The sequence below is a fragment of the Aplidium turbinatum genome, chromosome 2, assembly GCF_918807975.1.
Source record: "Aplidium turbinatum chromosome 2, kaAplTurb1.1, whole genome shotgun sequence".
In the NCBI taxonomy this organism is placed as follows: domain Eukaryota; kingdom Metazoa; phylum Chordata; class Ascidiacea; order Aplousobranchia; family Polyclinidae; genus Aplidium; species Aplidium turbinatum.
Window position 1 is genome coordinate 49,213,858 of NC_137473.1, and position 23,652 is coordinate 49,237,509.

Genomic DNA, 23,652 nt, shown 5'->3' on the forward strand with positions numbered 1-23,652 from the left:
CTCATTATTATGAACACTGAGCTGCTCAAGAAAAAAATGTCTACAGTCTTTCTTAGGGCTATGGCCTGCTAAATTGAACTGGAGGATCGATTGTCCCCCAAGCTTGCCATAGCTACGTTCTTGCGCTGTTGCAATTTTGTCTTCCTCCAAAGAAGCCATTGGCAGAAATTACAGTTCGTAGTTGCACATTTACAAACAGTAATTATCTTTACAAAAATTACTTAAGAAACTAACTTATTGGATAACATAGAGGATAACTTTTCTTGCTTTAAAATATGTTGTATTTTTTTTGTATTTAAAACCAGTCTTTTTGATGTCGTGTAACTTACTTGCCAATTGCCATAAAAATGTATATTCGTTTCTAAATAATTATTTAGTGTCATGAACATTTTTATCTAATTAATATGTAATTTTTCGTTCGTTTTGGTCCAGTTGTGCTGACAATCTAAAATCTGTTTATATTGTAGGCTAATTTTTGTTTCGATTCAGTTGTGCTGACGTGTTCTAATGAACATAAACCGGTTTCACGACATAAATTAAATTTTATTGAAATACTATTGTGAGTGTTCATGTTTAGAAAAAAAAGCCATTGACTTGTTTTCTTAATCATTTGGCATTTAGTGCTTAGATTATTAAAAAAGTTTGTTCGTGATTCGAGTTTTCTTTTTTACCTTGGTGTTGTCTATCGCAATATTATGTTGTGCGCTTTGTCGTCATCTTGTTGTAGTTAGTTTGTGTACACCGGGCAAATGTACATTTTTTTCTTTAAAGCAGAATAAAGTTGTACGTATCTGCTGCTTCTAAAGAGGGTGATAGATTTAATAAAGTATCAAACAATTTCAAGTCTGAAACAAAGCGTGGAAGAATTCTATACAATATGTACGAAGATAATTTCGATAAATTGTGAGAAATTTTATCCCCCAACTGAGAAGTTGCTTTGAAAGCTTAATCCTGGCAGTTTCGCATGCTTGTACTACGGTAGAAGCCACTGATGCAGGCTCGGTTATCGAGATTGGCAGATCCGACTGTTGAAGTGTTGTTAGTTGTTGCCTATGAATCATCCCATTGACTGGGTGACTCAAAAAGAGGAGTAGTTTTTAAACTGCGTTTGCAAAGCTCACACCCCAAAAGTTGAACCAGAGCTTCTTGATCTTGCGATTTCGTCATGCACAACGTCGGGGTGCTAACCAACTGAGCTATGGAGGAAGACCGGTAACAGATGTGGCGTAACAAACAGTTAAAAGGAGCAAAAGCTATGTACAGTTGGTTATTGAGTCATCTGATCCATTTTAGCATGCTTTTAACTGTCCTGCCAAGACACAGTCTCGTGTCCTTTCGAGAGTCGTGCAGATGATCTAGCCGTTCTGTCCCACAATAGCAAGCAGCTTTGTGTTGCATACTGTAGATTGCATATGATTATATCGCAAAATCCAAACCACCTTTGGGGACTAGATAGTTAGATCTGATTGACTTTCGATCATAGATTGATAACTCCTTTCTTTTTGTCCTGCTTTATCATGAGCTGGTTTATTATTGAATACTGAAAAGTTTGGGTGTTTATCAGGACAATAATCGTTTCTAGCACTACAGTACTTGCAACGTTCATCTGATAAAAGTGAAAGTATAATCAACAACGAACTGGTTTATTGCTAAGAGCGTGCAGCAATGCTTAACTGCAGGAAAAGTGCTGCTCAATCAAATTTTTAATGTCCAATCAAAATCATGCAATCAGCAGCTTAAAAGCGAACACTAAAGATAATATTGACATAATAGTTCTCAAAGTTTAATTCAAGCCTCGATAATTATAGCATACAATCCATACATTATCTGCAACAAACCGGCCTAGTACAACACCTGTCATTACGTATTGCAAAAGCTACAATAGCCCTCATTTTGCTATCTATTTTCAATAAGTAGGATCTATGATAATAATTTCTTCATAACAAAATAACAACTAGTCTAGTTTTAATCAATAACTTAGCTACGACTTGAATAGTAAGAAAGCTGTCAGTTGGCCCGCGTTAATAACAGAAAATAAATGGACATCCAACATGAAGAAGCATTTTTAGTGAAATTGGCGAATTGACTCGAACAAAAATGTGGAGCACTTTAACAACTTATCAGGTAAGCCTTCCATGATGAGCTAAACAAGAAACGAATTGTTATCGAGGAAAGAATGGCTTGAGCCCGTTTCGTTTGATTTCGAAGTAAGGTTTTGTTTGAAGATTTTCGTATTGTTTTGTTTCGGAATGTTATTTATGAGCTAAGATTTTTTGTGGCTTTGCATCGCCAAACGATGAATTGATTTCGAACAAGGCGATTTTTTATAGTTCGCCTGAACTGCGCTTGTTATATTTATGACTTATTTTTGTCAAACCCAGCTTCTATCTAATCATAAAAACATACCAAACAAAGAGATGGCGTTTTGTGGCGAAAACAGAACGTTGGTTGGAAATGTGCAAATATGAACGTTAGAAGCACTTCTTTGGGTGCGGAAGCATAAAAAGTAGCCTAATGTTAAATGTCACAAAAAGTAAAGGAATTATCAGGTTTTCTTATCACAAACATGCATCAAGGTATTTGGGCCACATCGGCAACAAAATATCATATTGAAGGAAACGAGGTTCCTATACCTTTAAGTTATCAGAAAATGAAAATCAAAACAATTAGAATATTCCATTCACTTCAATCGATTCGAAAAAGCACTAGGCCTACAATATTTTAAAAGAGTCTCAATTTTTCAGATTTGACTTCTTAACAGCAGAGATGATTGTCTGCCTTTGGACAACTGCTGTTTAGTTTCCATTCGGTTATCTTTATTCCAGCACTCTCTGACTTGCCCAAAACGATGATGAAGGAAATGGTTGATGATGATGAAGAAGAGGAGGAGGAGCTGAAGAGTTGAATATCGAAGCATCAGATTGTAACTCGACCCGAGATGAAGAAAGACCTACAAAAGTTACGCCTCAGTAAAACAAAACTAGGCTTAATCATAAAATAGAGTAGGCCTGCCTCACCTGGGTATTGACAAGTCAGACATTTTGGTGAAGGCCTAAGTCTACACGGCATAGGCCGCAAAGTACAAGATATATTAGGCAAGAAAACAATGCCATTTGACATTTATAAAATTGTAACACACACCTGAAATATTGTCAGGTATTCCGCTACTACTAGGTTGAATGTTCAGTGCGTTACTTGCATCAGGGGAGGGCTGATTTATTGAGCTCGGGGGAGTCGAGACATGATGAAGATGCAGCCGTTCCACTTCGAATGAGGAGGAGGGATAAAGTGAAGACGGAGGAGGGGTCAAAATGTTTGTTTCCCCAATGCCGTAAGAATTATGATCAGCAGATCTTGAGAAATCTATGTCCAGCCAAAGAAAAAATTAAATTAATTTAATTTTTCCCATTAATCGAGCATAGTGTGGCTTTAAATATTACAAAAAAGTGCAATGATTTAGATTTTACAATATAGCTTCTTCCTTACCGGTACTAATAATTAAAATCATGTATGCAAAGCAAAATTAATGCATTGTCAATCGCACTAAAAAGAATAAATAATTCAGCAAAATTTTGCCTTTTGCCCTTGTCAAAAAAGTGACATGAATACGACAACGTAGCAAATTTATTGCAATTAATATCAGATGCATAAGAACTCAACACGGGCAATTGAACCATAAGTAACCAGGATATGAAAATAAATAAAAGACAAACAGCATGCACATACTTAATGGCTGAGGCATTGGAAGAGCAGTGTATGTAGATCTACTTGCTGGATACCCGTCCGGAATAACGGCGAAGGAATTCATGAGTTGGCCGACTCCTGAAAGTATATGTGTATTAACTTTCACATCGATTTGGTCAAAAGCTTCTTGGTAGCGTAAAAGGCATCTTGTTTATGGGACAGAGGTTGATGAAGTGTAGTCAAATATCCAATCCATAGATTTCTCAAAACAAATTTAAACTCGACATACTCAAAATAGTGACATCTATTTTTTTATAATCTCTACTCAGCAAGAAAAACATCAAACATGCCTCAAGACCCATATAAGATCTTATTTCTTGTTTTTTTTATTCGTTGCGGAATGGACCATATATCACGTGCCAATGAGGTCCTATTTATACTCAAAACAAAACAAAATCTATTATTTGTGATGAAGCAATTTCAACACCTGTTTTGCTGAGTAGTTCTAAGACACACATCTGATTTAAACTGATAGACTAGAAGAGGGTTATTGGAGGTATATGTCCTGAAGGAGTAAACTTAACTGAACGAATTCTTACTGGCCACACTATGTTAGACAATCTTGTTTTTAACGTTAACATAAAATATAAATCTAACATGGCGGGAGTGAGATTAATTTCAACTTTATCTTTCCATAAAGTATTTTCCTTACCAGCTTCGTTACCATTTTCACGGTCTCTATAGTAGAGTGGTCAGTAACGTTGACAGGGGAATCAAAGAGTTGGCCTACTTTTGGACCCAGGCCCGGAATGATTTTAAGGTCCCGTAACCTTTCAAAGGGGCCCAAGAAACTACCACAGCGTATATCCTGTATATAGTGCGTTTTTCTTAAAAGCATCTTGATTTGGAGCCCGAGAATCTCATTGGTACCGGGCGTAGGTTATCTTTTCAGTGTTCAATTGTTTCAGTGTCAATGCTTTTTTTCATTTTGCAATCCACATTTTAGCAAATTGATAATTGATAAAGTAATATCCGCCAATGCGAACTTGGATTTACATTAATTATTGGTTGTTTGAACTAAAGAATGGCGTTTACACATTGCTTGATTAAACGCTGATTTTTTTGTTATATTAAAGCTTCTTATACAGTAATAAAACAACGGCTAACGCATCAACAGTGTTTCCCTCAAGACCATCAGCACTTTTGTTGAAGCATCAAATCGATCAAGGCAGCCACTGTCTTTTTGTCTTGTTCTTTTTACTGATATCAATTGTAAAAAATATCATTTTGCGTTTTTTCTTCGTTTTAAAAATTATGATAAGGTGTTGTGACTGTGCCATATTTTAAAATGATTGTCCTGCTTTGGTATCATGCACGTTATAACGTCCAGGTTTTGTCGCTTCTACGTTTTTCTAGACCTCTGCTATGTTTGTCATATATTGTTTTTCGTTGTGATGATCAAAAATAAAAACAAACTGAACTGAACGTTTGAATAAAAACGCTTGAAAAGATTTTTAGGAAGAAATGGGACCCATGTGACACGTTTATTTGCAATAACTTCAGTTATCAGTTCCGAAGGCTTGTGCACGGTGTAGGGCTAGGCCATCCATTTTCGTAGGCCACACACTGGACAAGTCTGTCAGTTTCAAGAAAATAAAGCTCTCGGTAACTCACCTAAGCTTTCTTGAGTCATAGGCTGGTGGTACACGGAACAATTATTGGAACCAGAGTAGTTCATTGATGAGTGTTGCACTTGCGTTCCAGTGCCTGATCCAGTGCCCTGTTGTTGTTGTTGTTGCCTTATTTTTTCCTCGCGTCGCCATTTTGCTCTTCTGTTGGAAAACCAAACCTAAACGCATAACATGTCACATTGTCACAAACTTATTTTGGAGCATAATTTGAATCATTTTTATTAACTGTATTTCATCAAGGAAAATGTAAAACATGTTACTTCTTTTCCGTAATGCCTTTAAAAATCCAAAATCATTATTTAACTTTTGGTTATGAAAAAAGCACGGTATTTTTTGAAAACAATAACATAATGAAAACGTTTAGATGAATATGAATACGAATACTTTCTACCATAGCCGTAGGAGATGGGAGGGCAGGAGCGGTCGCTCCCCCGGTGAAAAAAACGTCTCGAATTTGAGCAAAAATGTCCAGTTGTTTGGGCAAATCAATCTTACTATGATGTTTCGACGTCTCACCAGTTTGGAAACTTTATATAATTGTTATAATTTCTGAGATACAATAATATTTTGCAATGAATGTAAAATGTATTTTTGATTTTGGAAACTATTGCATGTGGTATTGCAATCTGGGCAGAATGATAAGTTTTGATTCCACAACTGCAAAAGAAAGTGTAAAGAGAACAGTTGGCGAACAGAGGTAAGCTCATTACCAGTGATGTACGCGCATACAAAAAATATTGACGCCGTCAGCGTAAACGCAAACGTTCGAAAAACCATACGCCGTATGCGTCAACGTAACTTGTAAAAAAGTTGGCAGCGTCAGCGTCAGCTCATACACTAGCGCAAACTCATTTTGTTTGCTAGGTTCCAAATATTCACACGGTATAAACCACTCGAAACAAACAAGTTTTATTTTGAATTTCCACGAAGAAACACAAGCACCTGAAAGTGTTCATTCATCTGACATTTTCAACTGCAGCGCTGGAAGATATTGGCGTGTTGTAGCGAAAAAAAGACATTAAAAAGTATGCGTTGACGCTATGCGCTAAAAAACCGCGAAAACTTTACGGCGTAGTCTCAAGCGACAACTATCCAAAAAAATGTGGCCGCAAACGTTAGCGTAAACAAAAGGTCTACGCCGCAAGTCTACGGCGTAGAATTTGCGGCGTATACGTAGGATTATTACTGATATTGCACTAACATGCCGAATTGCCGACTGCATTTCTTCACAGGTAAGATTTGAAAACCTGCTGGGTACTGGATAATTTATGAGGTTTTTGTTTTTTTCTCAATATCTTACTAATGTAGTTGTTTGTAAAAATCATTTTGAAAAACATGTCTAGTTATTTGAAAAAAATCGGTTCTTACCATAAGGTTTTTACATTCTACTAGTTTAATAACTTATTAACTTTATAGTGTTGCATTTTGTATGAAATACATTAACATTTTTTTTTAATGTAAAATGTAGCATCGGCAATTCAGTAGGAACACAGACAGGTCTATGAATGTAAATTAAAGTTAATTCAGCCTTGTTTTGCTCTTGTACGTTTTGTTGCATGTGTTTTCGTATATGACTGTAGAGTTATTACACTGCATTATCTCAGAGAATGTGAGTGCGCAAAGACAAAATTTGGGCAAATTTTGTTTGCTCTCCCAAAATGTTTTACTCTCCTACGGCTATGCTTTCAGCATGTACCAAATTCTTACATGAACGCCTAAAAACACAAAGAGACCTGTATTCTGGCTTCAGGTAACTTGGTGGTTTGAGCCAGGTTTTCCCTTGCAAAGATGTCCGGATAGTGCGTGCGTTCAAATTCTGGAAATTATAATTTCTAATCAAAAGCAAGAAGGACCTCCTGTACCAGAACTGCATCATTTTAACATCATTGGTGGCAAAAAAAGTGGTAGATAAAGTTAAAAAGAAGATTTTGTTTTCTTATTGATATTTTGATAACGTTATTAATCTTTTAAATGCACAAATAACTAAGCAATTATGTAGCAAACACTGATTAGAGGCGCACTCGTTGACTTAATAACGAACTTGAAGCCTTGGCTACTTCATTGCAAAAATCTAGAAGTTTTTGATAACTCAGTTCACAAACACTCGGCTATGCACATGGGGGAAGCAAGCAGCAGTGGTTCTACTCTCACCTTATGCATTTATCACCTTTTCATCTCATGGTGTGACCAGCAATAGCCTATAGATCAAGGGTCTCAAACTCAAATTGCTCTGAGGGCCAAATGAATGCTTGTAATTAGCCTGAGGGCCGCAATACTTTTTTGCATTGCGGAAAGTTAAACCTGGCCTGTCTTCCTGGCTCGTTCCAATTTTCTAATTTTGCCGACGCGTTCTACAGAGTTTTGTATGGACACTCTCCTTCTACAAGTACCTCAACTACCCAACCTGGCTCCTGCAACCTAAGCTGGTACACCTCCTCCCCGGGTGCATCGCCACTCTAAAAACACGCCGCTTCCCGCCATAGGTGTTGAATAGGTGGTGATAGGTGGTGATCGATCAGATCAGAACTGACGATGCACTAGCAAGTGCGAAATATATTTTCTGTTACATCTACTGACAACTGATCCCTGTTGCCTTAGCAATTGAGGTTTTAGCTTTCTAGATATGGACCAGGGATTGTTTCAGAACAAGACTAGGTCAGAAAGCGAGGCAGACTCCGACTCAGCTCAGCAGCAGCCTAGAGCAGTTAGTTACAATTTACCAGCAAAATAATATGAATTCTAAAAACGTGTATGGTCAAGCCCGATGATGTGATCAAATGCTACGACTTATTTTAGCTGCTTTTGCGTCAGCAATAATATGTCCAAATAATCCATTGCACCAGAGATAGAGGTTGAGAGTCTGTTTCGACAAACAACTTATCCATTGAATTTGTTGCTACCATGAGCACCACCATGCGCTTGACTAAAATCAGACATAAAATTTACTTTCAAAATTTCAACAAGCACTGACAAGCTAATTTCAACATTTGGACTTATGTGTGACAATGTTTCAAAATGCGATTTGCATAAAGCAATAAGGGCTACCTGTGATTATTTCAACAGCGCTCCCCCCTCCCCCATGCACCCTAACACCTAACCAGTGACACAAACTTTTAGTTAAGTTACCATATTGCACCAGTCGGATAAGAATAACATGAAACTATTGAGAAAATAGATATGAAAAACATTTAATATTAACCTGTTATTGAGTTTAGTTTTTGTTTAATTTAGGAACAAACTGTTGTTAAAGTCCTGTCCCGTACCTTTTTCAAGAGCATCCACTTGTGTTTGACTGAAAGAAGTTCGATTTCTCTGAAGCTTTCGTTTCAGCTGCAGTCGGGCATTTGTATCGTTTTCTGAATCTTTTTGCGTTTCTGCTGTGACAAAATACAAAAATAAATATCAAGACATGAAAAGAAGAGATAACGGTATCACTTTTGACAATTTGACAATCTGCACTTTATAATAAACACCTATCTATGTAAGCTTGTTTTAGTTCATTTTGGTCGCCTTACTATTTGCTCGGTGCCACATACAAACCCACTTTTTGCAGAAAATTGATGTCGCATACGGAATATGTTCATTTAAAAATACTTAATCTTTCTTAAAGAATTATTTAATTAATATATCTAACAGTTAGTGTAATTACTTATAGAGCATTAGTGATCTTTCTCAGATTGGTTTTTATGTGAGTAAACCAGCAGTAGCAGCGCTACCTTGAAGATACCAGTAATTCATAACTGTGAAGAAAAAAAGACAAAATCACGTGAAAATCTCGTTTGAAGATTCGAAAAAAGAAATTATGGCATTGGTAACAAGTCAAAGCGATGTTCAGGCTAGCGTGAGAATTGAATATCATATGTTTGTTTTTTGTTTAGCTGTTATGACGAATCCAAAATAAAGATGGCCGCAAGACACGGGGTTGGATTAAAGACATATTAAACACATTAAGGGAGTGACCCATGATGACCCTGATTTGTTTAGCAACGAGCTTTGACTCCCTTCTTTCGCAATAATGCGACAAGGCCACGACACAGTTGAATTAAACACCTTATGTTTGGTTGAACTTATCCCACTGAACAAATCATGACTTTTCAACAACGGGGAGAAGTTGTCTACAGGGAAAAGATGCTTTTGCTGTGTCTGATCGTTTTTTTCGTCCAAATTATAGTCATATATTTTTTTATAAATGTAAAACGAAGGTGAAATGGGGATTTTTAAAAGGATAAAGTGTTAACATACCACCCAAGAAGACCATCTGTGTTTTGATCAGAGTTATAGCATTTAATAAATAAACTTTTGAAAGGGGCTTTTAGTATAAACGTTTGTGGCCAGGTACGGAATTATGAAGCATTAGTTTTTTCACACAATAGAATACTCATAAGACTATAAATCTTGGAGATATACATATCTATACCAAGGTTCTACAATTGTACTACAAATCTTTCAAAACCAGGTGATCCTTTATAATAAATCAATCACTTTGAGTCGTAAGGCGTCTTTAAAAATAAGTCTTATATACTTAAGGTAGGTATGAGAAAGTTAGTGTTCAATGATCTTATTCTTAACTACCACCTGCTTAAAGATTAGTTCTGCAAGGCTGGTCTTACAGCACACTGGTAGATAAGACACGTCTACAACCAGCCTGTTGTGTTATCCTGCTTCTGTGTTGCAATACAGCTAAACCAATGCTTACAAGTCAAAGATAGGTTTGTGCGATGATTTTTAGGCTTAGCATGGACAAAGTTTAATATGCTTCACGGTTCTTTGATTTACGGTAATTTTACATTCAAAATCCATGTAGAAAGAAGGAAAGCATTTGTGCGCTTTGCAGTCGACGCAATCTGTAGCCTAATTCTTCTGTTACAATCTCTTCAAAAGACTAATATGTACTTTAACAAACTGTTAAATCCTCACATTCTAACAAAACTAATTTACAATTCTTTATGATGAAATTAGTTTCCAACAGAGCAGGAGAAAACTGTTCGCACTTGTAAGTTTGTGTCGAAATAGACTTTGTATTTCGCTGTGGAACTTTTTTAATTTACTAAGCTATTGTTTTCAAACATTGATTTAGCTTTAAAAAAATAGAGTTACCTGCTCTATTAACAAACATGTTCAATGTAAAAATAGTTTAAAATTTACTTTCATTAAAAGTCCCTTTCGACTTCACTACAATGTGCAGTGATGCAAATGACAAAAAGTCTACGGTTCCAAATCGATATTAAATGATGGAGTTTTGACAGCCATGGGAAAACATTGGCATGTCTTGCAACATTTTTAAAAAGCTTGCAATAATAATACCTATGACGATAAAACCCGAAAATGTCAAAGTGCTAATCTGACAGCAAAATGGCAAAAAGGTCATTAAAGACTAAAATATCTAAAGCTTTAAAAAATCTACAAATTTAAAAAAAAGTTTGAAAGACGGCCTTGTACCAGTTGCGGATCTAAGGGGGCAATTGGTCAAGTGCCCCTAAAAACGAGAAAAAAACGTGTAATTCTGCAAAAAAAATAAACTCGCTTCGCTCGCTCACACCCATTTTTTAACTTAGCCGGCAGCATGGCCAAGAGTGTTTTCAGCAGTGAAATTTAAGGGTAGGAATTTTTTCTGCTTATTGAAAGCCAAGAAAATAATGCAATACTATGGGAAAAAACATATTTCCAACTCAACTAATAAACAATTAAATTAATCCATCCTAGTGTTCGAAATAGGTGTAAGTTAAACTGTGGCTTTTATTGAGCTTACTATAGTAGAGGATTAGCACACCTCGGACGATTTTTAAATTTCCCCAAATGACTACAGTGACAGCAACAGCATTAGCCAACACAAGACCATGGAAAACTTCGTTAAAGAATATTATTATTAAAATGCTTCTGTTGTCATGAATAAAACGATTTAAATTAAACTTCACGTTTGTAAGCTAACTAGAATTTTTGCAAGCCTATACAGTAGTTAAAGTTGAATGAATTTGGAAAATACAAAAGGTTGAGTTTTGAACAATCAATCATGACCCGGTCATAAAATGTACAATTATTTTGCAGATTTGTAATGCAAAAGGAAAAAAAAAGCTTAAAAAGTATAACCTTGCCCTACATGCCAAAATGCTTTGGTGAGGGCAAATCGATACAAGAGATTCGGGAGTTCTTTTGCTTGAACTTTGTGGTGTGTTAAAAGGAATTTGGAAGCTTCAACATATTTTGTAATAATTAGATCAATAACCTAATCAAATTTATCAAAGTATCCATTTTAACCTTTGTATGGTTGACACAGCCCGCTCCAAGTTCTTACTTACAGATCTAATTTAGATCTAAATAAAAAGAATGAATAATTACATGAAATCTTAATTTTGTGTGTTAGCGGTATTGTTTACACGCCTAGATTATGTTACTGTTTCTTTTCTTCATAGATTTAGAAGACTCGACAGAAGAAGAAAAGAAACAGTAACATAATCTAGGCGTGTATCAACAAGCATCAAAAAAACTTTTTATTAAAATGAATGAAGATTAGCCCCTTAGCCCCGTGGCTAAGAAATTAACCAATCTTATTGAGCAGCGACGTAGCTACAGGAGGAGATCTAGGAGTGCAATAGCCCCACAAAATTTTATTTTGCCCTAAAAATATGTTTTTAATACTATTACAACGTTTTAATAACATTGTATTACATATTAAATGACGTTTCATAGATGTTTGGCTGCATTCAGCGGCTATATTTTTAAACAAGCTATTTATTTGAAGCATTAAAATATATTTCCTCCAAAAGTTGTTTTTGCTCCCTTGAAATTTTCTTTTCAACTGCGTCACTTTTTGTTTGTGGTATCCAGGCTTACTCCCGGTGGTTGAAGATTTTGATTAAGTGGACATGAAGGCTAAGGACCACCTTCAAGCATACCTTTAAGTGTCTTGCCAAAGACCCAGTCGCGTGCTCTTGAGCGGTGTCGAACAGACGCCTTTTCGAACGTCGTTCCAGAGCTCTCACCACTAGGCTATGTAGCCGACAACCACATCAGTGTTATCGTGTGAATAGTCAACCCTCCTCGCTATTAAAATACAGTCTGAACTTCTATAAAGAAATATTTATGGAGAGCCTTTAGGTCAATTGTGCTAGTAGAAGCTGAAAGTAGAGCAGAGATGGTGTCTGAGCGGTTGCCTGTTGGGTCAAACCACTTTTAAACAAAATGAAACCGGTTGTGAAAGTACATAAGGTTATTGAAATGTGGCAAGAAAAAAAAAGGAACTTTCTTGTGATGATTCAAAGCAATAAAGAAACCGTTTGTGATAGATTTGGACTTCCATTGCTCAATATTTTAAGGGTATTTGATTAATTATAGTAAATTATCTCAAATCAACGACTAGTTTCAACTTTTTTCTCGAAATATGAGTCAAAGAGCTCGTTTCTAAGCTAAACCAACGTAGGTAATTCTGCAAATTTTCCATATAAAAGTGGTCTCATACTCAATTAAATTACTGAGCTTCGGGAAATGAGAAGATAAGTGTTCTCATCACATCAACCTTTGGCAATAACGAGAGTTAGATGGCTAGATCCTTTCTCTCGGCAGCCTTTCTTTCGCACCCAATTTATTGCACCCTAGGGTGCACTGCACAGTGCACACCTACATGTAGAACTCAGCGGGGTTCATCAACAATCAACAACCAACAACAACCAGGAGTCGAATCAAGTTTGCATTGAAGGAAAGCCAGCGCCTTATCTGCGGCGCCATCTCACTGCTACATCCCAATATGCAACTAAGAACTTGTTTCTATGCTACAACAACGTAAGAAATTCTGCAAACTCTCCTATTGTGAGCCGACAACCTCCTTACCTTTGCTGGTTCCTGTCAATGAAGGAATCATTATCTGGTCTTGGTATCCGGGACGATGAGGATACCACTCGCTGATTGACCAATCACCGCGAAGCTCTGTCACGTGTTTGTGTTGACCTTCGAGAACATTTCCATAGCTTCTAACAGGATCTCCAGTAAGATTTCGAAGGACACGGTTGATTGATGACACCTGTAAAAATAGTGTTTCCGTATTCGTTTTTATAATCTTGCAGATGAAAGAAGGTTAGATGCATTAAATTCTTAACAGATATTTGTGTACCTTTCACTCACGTTTTCTACTCTTTAAACTGCTAAACAATATTTTAGATCTTAAACTTCGATAATAGTTAGCGTGCTTCATAAGACCACGTCGAAACCAAGTCGCATTGGTCTTGCTGAAAGAATCTTCTTCTTTTTCTACAGATTGACCAGCTGTGACCTTCTTTATGAATGGCAACAAGAAAATAACTACTAAGCTAAACTAAGAAAACGACACCAATTAGATGCGAGAAAATTGAAAAAAAGAATGTATTTAAAATAACGAAAAAATGCCCCTAAAAGTGGGTTAGGCAATGGACTTAAATAGTAAACTAGTCATACTTACACTTGGGATATTTTCGGGATTGCACACACCTTCACCGAGAAGTTTGTCTCTGATTTCCCATGCAAAAATGCTTGGGCATTCCTTTTTATAAAAATCAATTTTTTCTACTACTGATGGTGTGGCAACCCTGGGTTTGCTTCCTCCAATTGCTCTCGGTCGTATTGTCCCGGTCTCGTAATATCTGAAGGATGGAACAATTTCATAGCAGGTTCGAACTAGTCAAACTACAAAGAGTGTTTGAAAGAAAATACCTCTAAAGTATTTCTTTGCTTTGGTTTCGTTTCCAGTTTAGTTTTTGAGTGAAGAAATTATGTCGTTTTGAACCATGATTATGTTTTTGAACCAAATTTTATGACTTAAGTTTTGTTTGGTCACAAAAGAGTTTTTACAGCAGCACTAGGCTGTTTGAGTCATTACATCAAACTGGAAATGTGACATAAAAGAAAAATAGTATTGACAAATACTGAAAAGATATTTGCATAAATTTTCAAATCTATTTTTGGTAGCATTTTTCAACTTATTTGGTCACATTTTAGATTTGAAATCACATTTTTTACAATTCGATAATTTATAAATTTATAGAAATAACCTGGACAGAAAATATTTAGTTTTTGCTGCTAATGTTTAACTCTTTCGCGCCCAGCATCATTTTAAAATGATTTGCGGTTTAATGCGAAACGCCCAGCATCATTTTAAAATGATTTGAGGTTTAATGCGAAACGCCCAGCATCATTTTAAAATGATGCTGTTTGATGCGTGACATAAAACTTTGTCTTTGTAGCAGAATATCTATAAATTTACTGGTTCCTTGTAAAATGCTTATTTTATTGATATTCTCGTATTTTTCAAAAAAAAAAAATTGCTCAAATTTGACAAAGTCTGGTTACTTTAGCCAACAACAGTTAAAATAAAAGTATGTACTAGAGGAACAAGGCATGTTTGATTTTTCCTTGACACTTCATATCATTAGGAAGTCCACTGAAGAAAAAAAAAATCTTTTTAGCTTCTACAGAAAAGGTGGGAGTATTTTTTTTTTGTAAGATGCTTCATTTTCACAAAATTTTTAACAAAAAAAAAAGTTAAAAAACTACATACTTTGAAAATACTGGATCTTTAAATATGTTGTATTAGGAAAATAGGTTCTAACATTTATAGTCAGAACTTGAAATTATCTTTCCAAAAAGATATTCCATGTCGAAATACACAATCGGTGTCACGCGTGTCAACTCGTTAAAGTTAGAGAAAAAATAGCAAAAATGCCTGGGTTTTGCAGTTAAACCGTGCAAAATCGCTGGGCGCGAAAGAGTTAAAAACAAAATCAAAATATAAAATTACCTTATTGGTAGCTTTAAAAGATAAAACGAGTTAAAGGGTTCAAAATAAATTTTTAATTAACGTTGCACAATATAACTCATCACCACCTCGCTAATATCTTGCTGACACAACCATTTGACACTTGCAAGATCCGCGAGATGTCGCAAGGGCGACAACCATTATGGGCATACTCTACTATCTTCTGTCTGATGGAGTCTGGAAGGGGGCGACCGTTGACAAACTGTCCACCAAGCTGGTTCACTCCACTGTGACCTTAAAGCAGAAAAACCTATTTGTTTAAAGTATTGCGTTTCGTCTTTAGTTTAAACTAAATGTTAGTTGTCAAGCCATTTGTTACTTTTTTATATTAATTTGTTGTTGCAAAACCATTCTGCAAAGATCTCCAGGCGATGCTATAAAGCTATCCATTTTTGAATAACTTCTCTGGAAGCAGGTAGCAAACAATCAATTCCCAACCACAACAATGTTGGTTGTACAGTGTCTAATGGATACACCATTCACCAAGATCAGAAGGTTATGGGATGGTATCCAGACCACACTTATGACGTGACAAATCTAAAACTGCAAAAATCTACCAGCTGAGTAGGACAGATTACAAAAGCAAAAGAAAAAGATAACTAGTTGTAACTCCAAGATTGTTTTCAACTACCTATTACGCTTAGATAGTTGACGGACTTTTTTGAGTTTGTTGCAAGTTTTTTTTTCTTATTGGAAAGAGTTCCCAATGTTTTACAAAGTGGTACACGTAAAAAACAAACATGATTATTAAACTTAAAATTGATTATTCAAATCAAATTATTACAGTATTTTACATGTCTTTGAAAAATCAAACAACTAAATGAAATCTAAATAAATTTGTCTTTATCTTGTCACATCTTAAAGAAAAGAATTAGTAGGCTGGTGCAAGTTGTGAAGAAAAAACGCCATTTTATGCAAAAGGACACCACAATTGTATCGCTAAACTCAATTTTCATTAGTTTCACTTTCAACTATTTTTTTGGTTTTCGAAATCAGTCGACTAAACCACGAACATAAGCTGATAATATTCAACTATGACGTTTCATAACGAAGTGCCCAGACAACAAAATCCGTCATTTATACATTGATTCAACGTATGCAATGGTGTCTGGGTGGTGTCTTGAAGCTCGTGCAATGTGTATGTGTGTTAATTCAGGGATACAGTTCGCGCGTCATTTTCAACTGATCTTTGGTCCCATTTGATTGGTTTATTGTCGATTATTTCCGACCAATTAGGCCCGTTGTTTTAGATTAGCCTCTCGGCTTTCGAGCTGAGATGGATTGCCCAGCATTCCGCCACAAGTCAGGGTTCTTGTAATAAATATGGTCAATAAACTGGCATTCAATTCTTAAGCTGAAAATCTTCTTTGAATTCTGTGTTTTTTATGCGAACAATCAGATGGTAGCGTTACAATGAAAGGTCACTACATCATAATAAACTTAATAAAAAAAAGTTATTAGATGATTGCAGATGATCGTAAACTGTTTTGTGAAAATCCTTTGGAAAGAGCTACACTGTTACAAAAAAAGTTATCTAAATGATGACAATACAGGCAACGATAAAGTATCTCAAAATCGAAAGGTTTTCACTGGATGTTGACGCATTGTAGTGGATTTTCTCAAGCAATTCAAAAACGTGTGTCTGCAGCAACAAACCAATGCTTCTTTTGTTCGGTCCATGTCACAACAGTAAGAGATTCAAAATGTAAAAAAGAATTTTTTCTTGAGGTTTTTAAATCCGACATAATTTTATATTGCTTCATTGTGCAAATATCTTTCAACCATTTCAGTATATACTACACGCTTGTGGCAGCAGTAAAATTTACAAGGTCTAAGGATTCAAAAATAGGGCGAGCAGCCGAGCTCTTGATGTGCCAGCACTGTCCAGCAGAAAGCTTGAACTGAAAGCAAAAATACTAATTTACAAACTGATAACAAAATCACTTCAGCAGATTCTAAGTTTGAAAATTCACTTAGACTCCGCCAGGATCAGATCACGCGCAAAGTTTGACAATTTGAACATAGTTGCTTTCCACCCAGCAAGCAAATCAGTACTTTATGACGTTAATTCAGCGTCTACAATGTAAAAAGGATTGATGTTTACATCAATTTTACCATGCACGGCTGCGCCAATATCCACTGCCTGGTAAAGCGATGAGGGCAGCTCATATAGACGATGGCCACAATTCTATATAAAATACATTATTGTTATTAACGCCACAATGTCCTGTATATAAATACTGAACTTTTGGGATATACAGTAACTTACAGCATTTTTTCACTTACAAATTTTTGAGAATGTAAACTGATCGCATTTTGATGTATAGTTTTTTTTTCTACATAGGCCTGTGCTTTGTTGATATCACTTACAGTTACACCAATTTTAACAATCAAGAACTATGTTATTTTATGGAGCCATTGATCATAAGATTTTTTTATGGCCCACCATGGGAGAGGTCAGAGAAAATATCCAAAACGTGGCATTTGACATCCTGTTGAGAGAGGTAAAAAATTGAAAATTGTTGTAGGATATTTTAACAGCCTCAAAGGAAATAACCTCATGAGTGACTTGCCGTTTGGTTATGGAACATGTATACAAAAAAGAAATTGAACAAGATAAACCCTTGCTGCCGTAACAAGAAATACTGAAAAGAGAAGCATCGTTTTCTCACAATAGAGTTTAAGCATGCTTATGACTTAGACAGCCTTAGATTATGAGTCGACCATCACATTGACCGAAATTAGACAAAGTCCTTTTGAAGATGATAATGCGACTTTTCCATAGAGATTGGCGTCTGTGCGTCTGCTCGGAACTCGAATGAATTTGAAACAGAAAATCGGATTAGCTTTTCAAACGTAGGCCTACACATGAAGTTTGCATTACCAAAGGACAAAGAAGTAACCAACTGCGGTCAGTTCAACAATTCCTGCTTCTAATCACTATCGACTATTTTTGCACAATTGTTTAAGTAAATTTGGAAACAAACGAGCTTTGTGTTATTTTTTGTGTCTATTTTCTGTAAACGTGAAACGATCTATATTGAATGTTCAGTTTTCTTTTGACTTGAGCAGTTTCAGCATTTGATGAAGGTTTCCAACACAAAAATTAAAATATGTGTGCATACTGCATAGTGTCACATTTATTCCTTTCTTCAAGTTTTTTTTACTTGCTATTTAACTTTATGGACCACCAAGACACAAATAAATATTTACGGATGTATGATGTTATGGCTGAAATGTGACGTCATAAGTGAAATTGCATGCACTGCCCGATCTTGACTCTTGAGCATACGGGTAGGCACTATTACATCACCCACTCGTCGAAGAGTGCCTGCTTTTCAATGTGAAATTGCTTTGTGTTTTAGTCACAATTTTCCTTATAAACTCCATTGATTGCAGTCATTAAGATCCTTCTTGCACTCAGTTCAGTTGCAGAAGAAAAAAATAGTATTAGCAGAGGGTGGGAATCGAACCCACAAAATCGAAATTACTACTCCTCTGCCCTAACCATTAGGCAACGGTGGTTGTGGTGAAGCATTCAGTTAAATTTCTTTGTATCAAAAATTTTCAATCAGAATATCACGTGTCGAGTCACATGACTGAAATCAGCTGAATCGCGAATGAACATGTCACGCATGATTGCGTACCTTTTCGACTAGTGGGTAATGTTAAAGTGCCTACCGAGCATACGAGCACGTAAGTCATATCCAACGACATCTTTTTCTGTCAACGTTGATCGAGAGTTTCATTCGATTGTTTGTTGCTATTCATAAGAACCTTGTGAACTTAGCACTTTGAAAAGCATTTCCGAATGCAGAGAATAAACACAGAGAATATAATTACAACATATTATGTTGAACTGTTTAATTTATGAATAAAGTATTTCGACTTGTGGGCTGAGTGATGGAGTGATGAGAGCTTACCATAGAGCGCCTTTGCTACTCTCATAAGGACGTCAGTTCGATACCGCTCCAAAGCACTCTGCTGAGTTCAGTGTCGTTCAGTAGCGTTGACGAGGGGGTCCGGGGGTACTTTTGGGCCCTGGCTCGGGTGACGTTAGGGGCCCGTAACCTTTCCAAGGGGCCTGGAAGCTTGACAAAACCACCACATAGTATTTCGATATAGTTCGTTTTTCTTAAAAGTATCTTGATTTAAGGTCCTCGGATGTCATTGGTAAGCTACTGGGCCCAAATTATCCTCTCAACCGCCTTGTTGTCTTCAGGCAATGGAACACCAGAATAACTTAAAGCACTTAACTTTTAGCGATGAATATATATCCCTTTGCTGCTTTCACCTGTCTCGTGTGTCGCATATGTTATTGGCAGTGGACTGTATGTTGTTGCAATCGGCATAAAGTAAAAAATACTTAAAAAATCTGATGCTGGTTTGGGCTGTGGTATTTCAAAACATTTTAGCTGTTGTGATGTCATATTTTGCTTATTGTGCTTGTATTGTTTGAAAAATCCAAGTGCTAGTCCAAGTTACTACCATTTTTGATGATCCTTTGGCATTTTAAGGTAAGCTTTAGTATTTACTTCACTTTAGTTATTTTAAAGAAATAATCATGATGTAAATTAAGCTTATATATATTAGAAATCAATCAAAGGGACGATGCTGTTAAGGTTGTCTTTACATTATTTTAGAGGTAATAGCGCGTTTGCTTTCTAGAATTTTCTTTCTTGAAAGAGAAATCAGTCTCACAATCAAAAACCCCTATAAGCAATCGAAATTAAAGGCTACGTTTATCAGAGCAGAATGGTTAGAACCCCAAGTCAATCTAATCAAAAAGTAAAGAGCCCAAAACGTAGAAACTAAACTCATGTTCAGTAAACGTTTCGAAAACCATACTGTGTTCACCTTTAATGCTATATATGTAAGTCATCTATAAAATTATATGACTGAAGATGAAGACAGTATAGTTTTCGAAACGTTTGCTGTACATGTATTGCAACATGTTAGCTGAACATGTTAACAACTACTGTATGCCTATAAATATTAAACTTTGGTTAATTTTTATAAAAACAGTAAAATTCAAATTAATAACAAAACAGCACTAAACCGACGCGGAAACAAAATCTGTTTTGTTAAGTTGAATCCTTGTTGTTTATTCCTTAAGGAGAAAGCTTGTTTCGGCAAGAAAGAACAAAGATCAATAAAATGTTTCTCAAAAAAAACATTCCATTAAAATCTCATCAACTTATACCCCATGAGGCGACGACATATTTTCTATGCAACTATGTGCAGCAACATTGAAATTATAAACCGATGTTGACATCAAAGTAACATCACTCTCCATACCGTATTTTCAATATTTTGTTCTTGTGGAATTGTATACAACAGGCTAGCAATTGTACTTAGTTTTTGTTATGTTTATAATGTACGCTGGTGAAATATCAGGGGATCAATGCTGTAAACCACATGTACAACGACTTCAATGTAATTAACTTTCTTTTTCAATTATGATACTTTACTGAAATCAAAAAAATGTACATTGAAATGTTCATTTATTATAGAAGATACAATTGTTACACAAGATTAATTTTGAAATTTTTTAGATTAAATCATTTCGATTAAACATCAATATCAATTGCATTACAAGAAATGTTCACTGTAACAGCCAAACATGAACAAAGGCAAAATAGCAATGTTAGAAGGTAACGGTCAAGTTCAATATTACATCTCACAAATTGTTGCATCATGACAAGAAATAGGACAATCAGTGTAGTAGATGAATAGAAAGAAAGAAATCACCGTACTTGAACTACAGTTAAGAAGATCTTTGAAAGTTTAATCCTGGCAGCATTACATATTTGTCTGAGGTTCAATCTGCTGTCGCAGGCCAGGAGACCGAAGTTTCCGTTGGTTATTAAACCATGATTGTTTTTACTAGTATAGCGGTATATTCACTAGCAGTCACGCATTAAAACGTTGTCCTACTGTGAGCTGGTGAACTTTTCACGTAAAGACTTGAACCCCAATCGCTTAAACATGTCATAATTTTGCTTACAAAACTCTGTGTCGATTTATAAAATGCGTTACCTAAATTAATTAACCTGGAATTTCAACAAGAACAATGCCAATACTAGGTCTAACTCTTGTCTTCAAGCGCACTGCAGTACAGTATATAACTTCGCAAATTTTATTTTGTATGTTATTCGCTCTGAGGATGAGCATTGTCATGGTGCGCAAAACGTCAGTGAAGTAATAAATCAACTTGTTTATCTTTGCTTTTACTCTTACTTTCATCAGATGAACGTTGCAACTAGTGCTAGAAACGGGAATTATCCTGATGAACACCCAAAGTTTTCAGTATAACAATATTATATTAATACATGTAAATGTAGTTATTTTACCAAAACTTAACGTTGCTTACAAACCTTTGTGTTGGAGGTTGTCTTTCCCAAAGCACATGTCCATCCCACTTTGATGCTGGTTGTTGTAGGAGGGCAATATACTGCCAGACGGAGTGTTGGCATAAAATTGTTGTTCCGTCATTGTAGAATACAGCAGATTGAAACGATACACACAACAATTGCAACAATCTAACGTTGTGTTACGCAAATCAACAGTGAAAATTTCAACTAGATTGTTAAAAATGCTGGAACAGTTTTTCAGTGTTTCTCGTTGTCGATTCTGTTCAAAAATAAAAAAAATATATAGACAGCCTGCTTCCAAGCAACTGTAACTTACTCTATCGAGTGCTGATTTTTTTTATATAGAAGTACTATCACTTCAAGTAACTCAGAAATCTAAAAAATATCACAATCTTTCTGTCAAATCTTTTTATACCTGAGCAAGCGTTTTGTGTTTTGCAATGAACTTTTGCATAAAAATGTCTAAAATGCGTTTCAAAAAACCTCCCCGCTGTATTTTGTGGTAATTTGTTTTAAAGTACAAAAAAGCAGATGTGAACATGTTAAAAAATCAAGAGACGTTATTGTGTATCATATCAGTAGCCATATGACATGGTTTAGATAAGAGAATACAATTCAACATCTTCCACAAACAAGCAAACTGTTAGCGCCTCGACAATGTACATCATCATATTTATTTTATTCGATTTTGTAAAGATTATATTTGCTGATATACTTGTTTTAGGTTGATTCAAAACCTTATTCTGTTGGTTTAACGTTTAGAGATGAAACATCAACAGTTAACAAAGAAATTTGTTATCATTTACTTGACTGCTATGAGTATGTTATTTTATCGTTGTCAAATATTTGATTTTATATATTTTTGTGATTTTTGATTTTTCTTGTAAACTGATTCATGATGTTTTTAAAATTAAACCAAAATTTCTTGTAAATTTAGTCCCAACAAAAAATGGTAATTTTTTCATGAAAAAAGAAAATCAAAAACCATTTCTACAAAGGACAGGTACCGAATATTGAGCCGCCTACAAATTTCAAGCATAGTCCAACCTCCACCTGTGAAGTTTCGGCTGCCATTACAAAAATAAATATTCCTTTTTTTTAAATTAATTGAAAAAATTTCTATTTGCAATGTTGAATTTCTGAATTCTTTAAAGTATAGTTGTCATCACAATAAATATGTAAATATGTATCCTGTTGCTATCACAAGCAGTCACATTAAAACAAAAAACTAAATAAGAGATGCCACAAACTCTTGGATGCACTCCTTTACTTTAGACGTTGGCTTCTAGCAGCTTGCATTCTCGTAGGCAATTTAAAAAACTGATTTAGACTGAAAATATTTATTGTTGTCAAGTTAAATTGATGTTATATCGATATAAATTTTGTAGTTGTTCAGTTAGATTTTAACAGCGAGTTTCATACAAGTTTGCCTCTGCGGTCGCTGATCGTTTTTTATCAGTATAAATTGAGGAGGTCTACAACAAAACTGTTAGTGACATCCCTTTCAGCTTGGTAAAAAACTAAAATCATCTAGTAGCTTCGGCATTTGGTTTGGGAATTTAAATTTCTTTGAACCAAGAAATTCACAAATGAAATAATTTGTATACCACAAAGCCGACTTTAAACTGGAAGGTATTGTATAACAATATTTTATTAAGTGTATTTATTACTTAAGACATTAACTAATTTAACAAGCAATTGAATCTTAAAAAGAACCTGAACATGTACAGTCGTACGCACATTTATTTCGACGTAATTTAATGTATATGTTATGAAATACTATATTTGAAATTCGCCCAATGGAAACAAAAGATGTTCTGGCGTCAGAGCAGAAAATTCGAACAAGTCCGCAGTCTTAATCCGCGTTGCTAGGATTGGAAACTTACAATAACGCGACTGCGGCGTTTTCCGATTTAAAAAATCTTGCGGATTAACCCTACGGGAGCGAAAACCGCGGTGCATAGTTGAATGCGAGGTCCATAGCTGAAAACAGGATTTTCTCAAGACCTTGTAGAAGCCATCTTTAATTTTTGTTTCTTATGACAATTCACTGTTATAAACCAACCATCTTGGAATTCAAAACCAAGCCAACCAGCCAAAGTTGCTTTTTTACATCAATTTA

The 23,652-nt window shown here is 35.5% G+C and overlaps 1 protein-coding gene across 1 annotated transcript; it reads right to left on the minus strand.

The window, feature by feature from the left end:
• Positions 1-3,193: 3,193 nt before the first annotated feature.
• LOC145764372 (paired box protein Pax-6-like) lies at positions 3,194-19,482 on the minus strand (the record flags this gene model as incomplete). Its single annotated transcript, XM_082575988.1, has 9 exons — positions 19,080-19,482; positions 15,225-15,390; positions 13,804-13,984; positions 13,200-13,389; positions 8,639-8,749; positions 7,109-7,191; positions 5,359-5,533; positions 3,727-3,822; positions 3,194-3,363 (listed from the first exon to the last, which is right to left on the minus strand). Coding segments are annotated over exons 1-9 (1,197 nt in total), but the record flags the coding sequence as incomplete, so codon positions are not given.
• Positions 19,483-23,652: the final 4,170 nt, after the last annotated feature.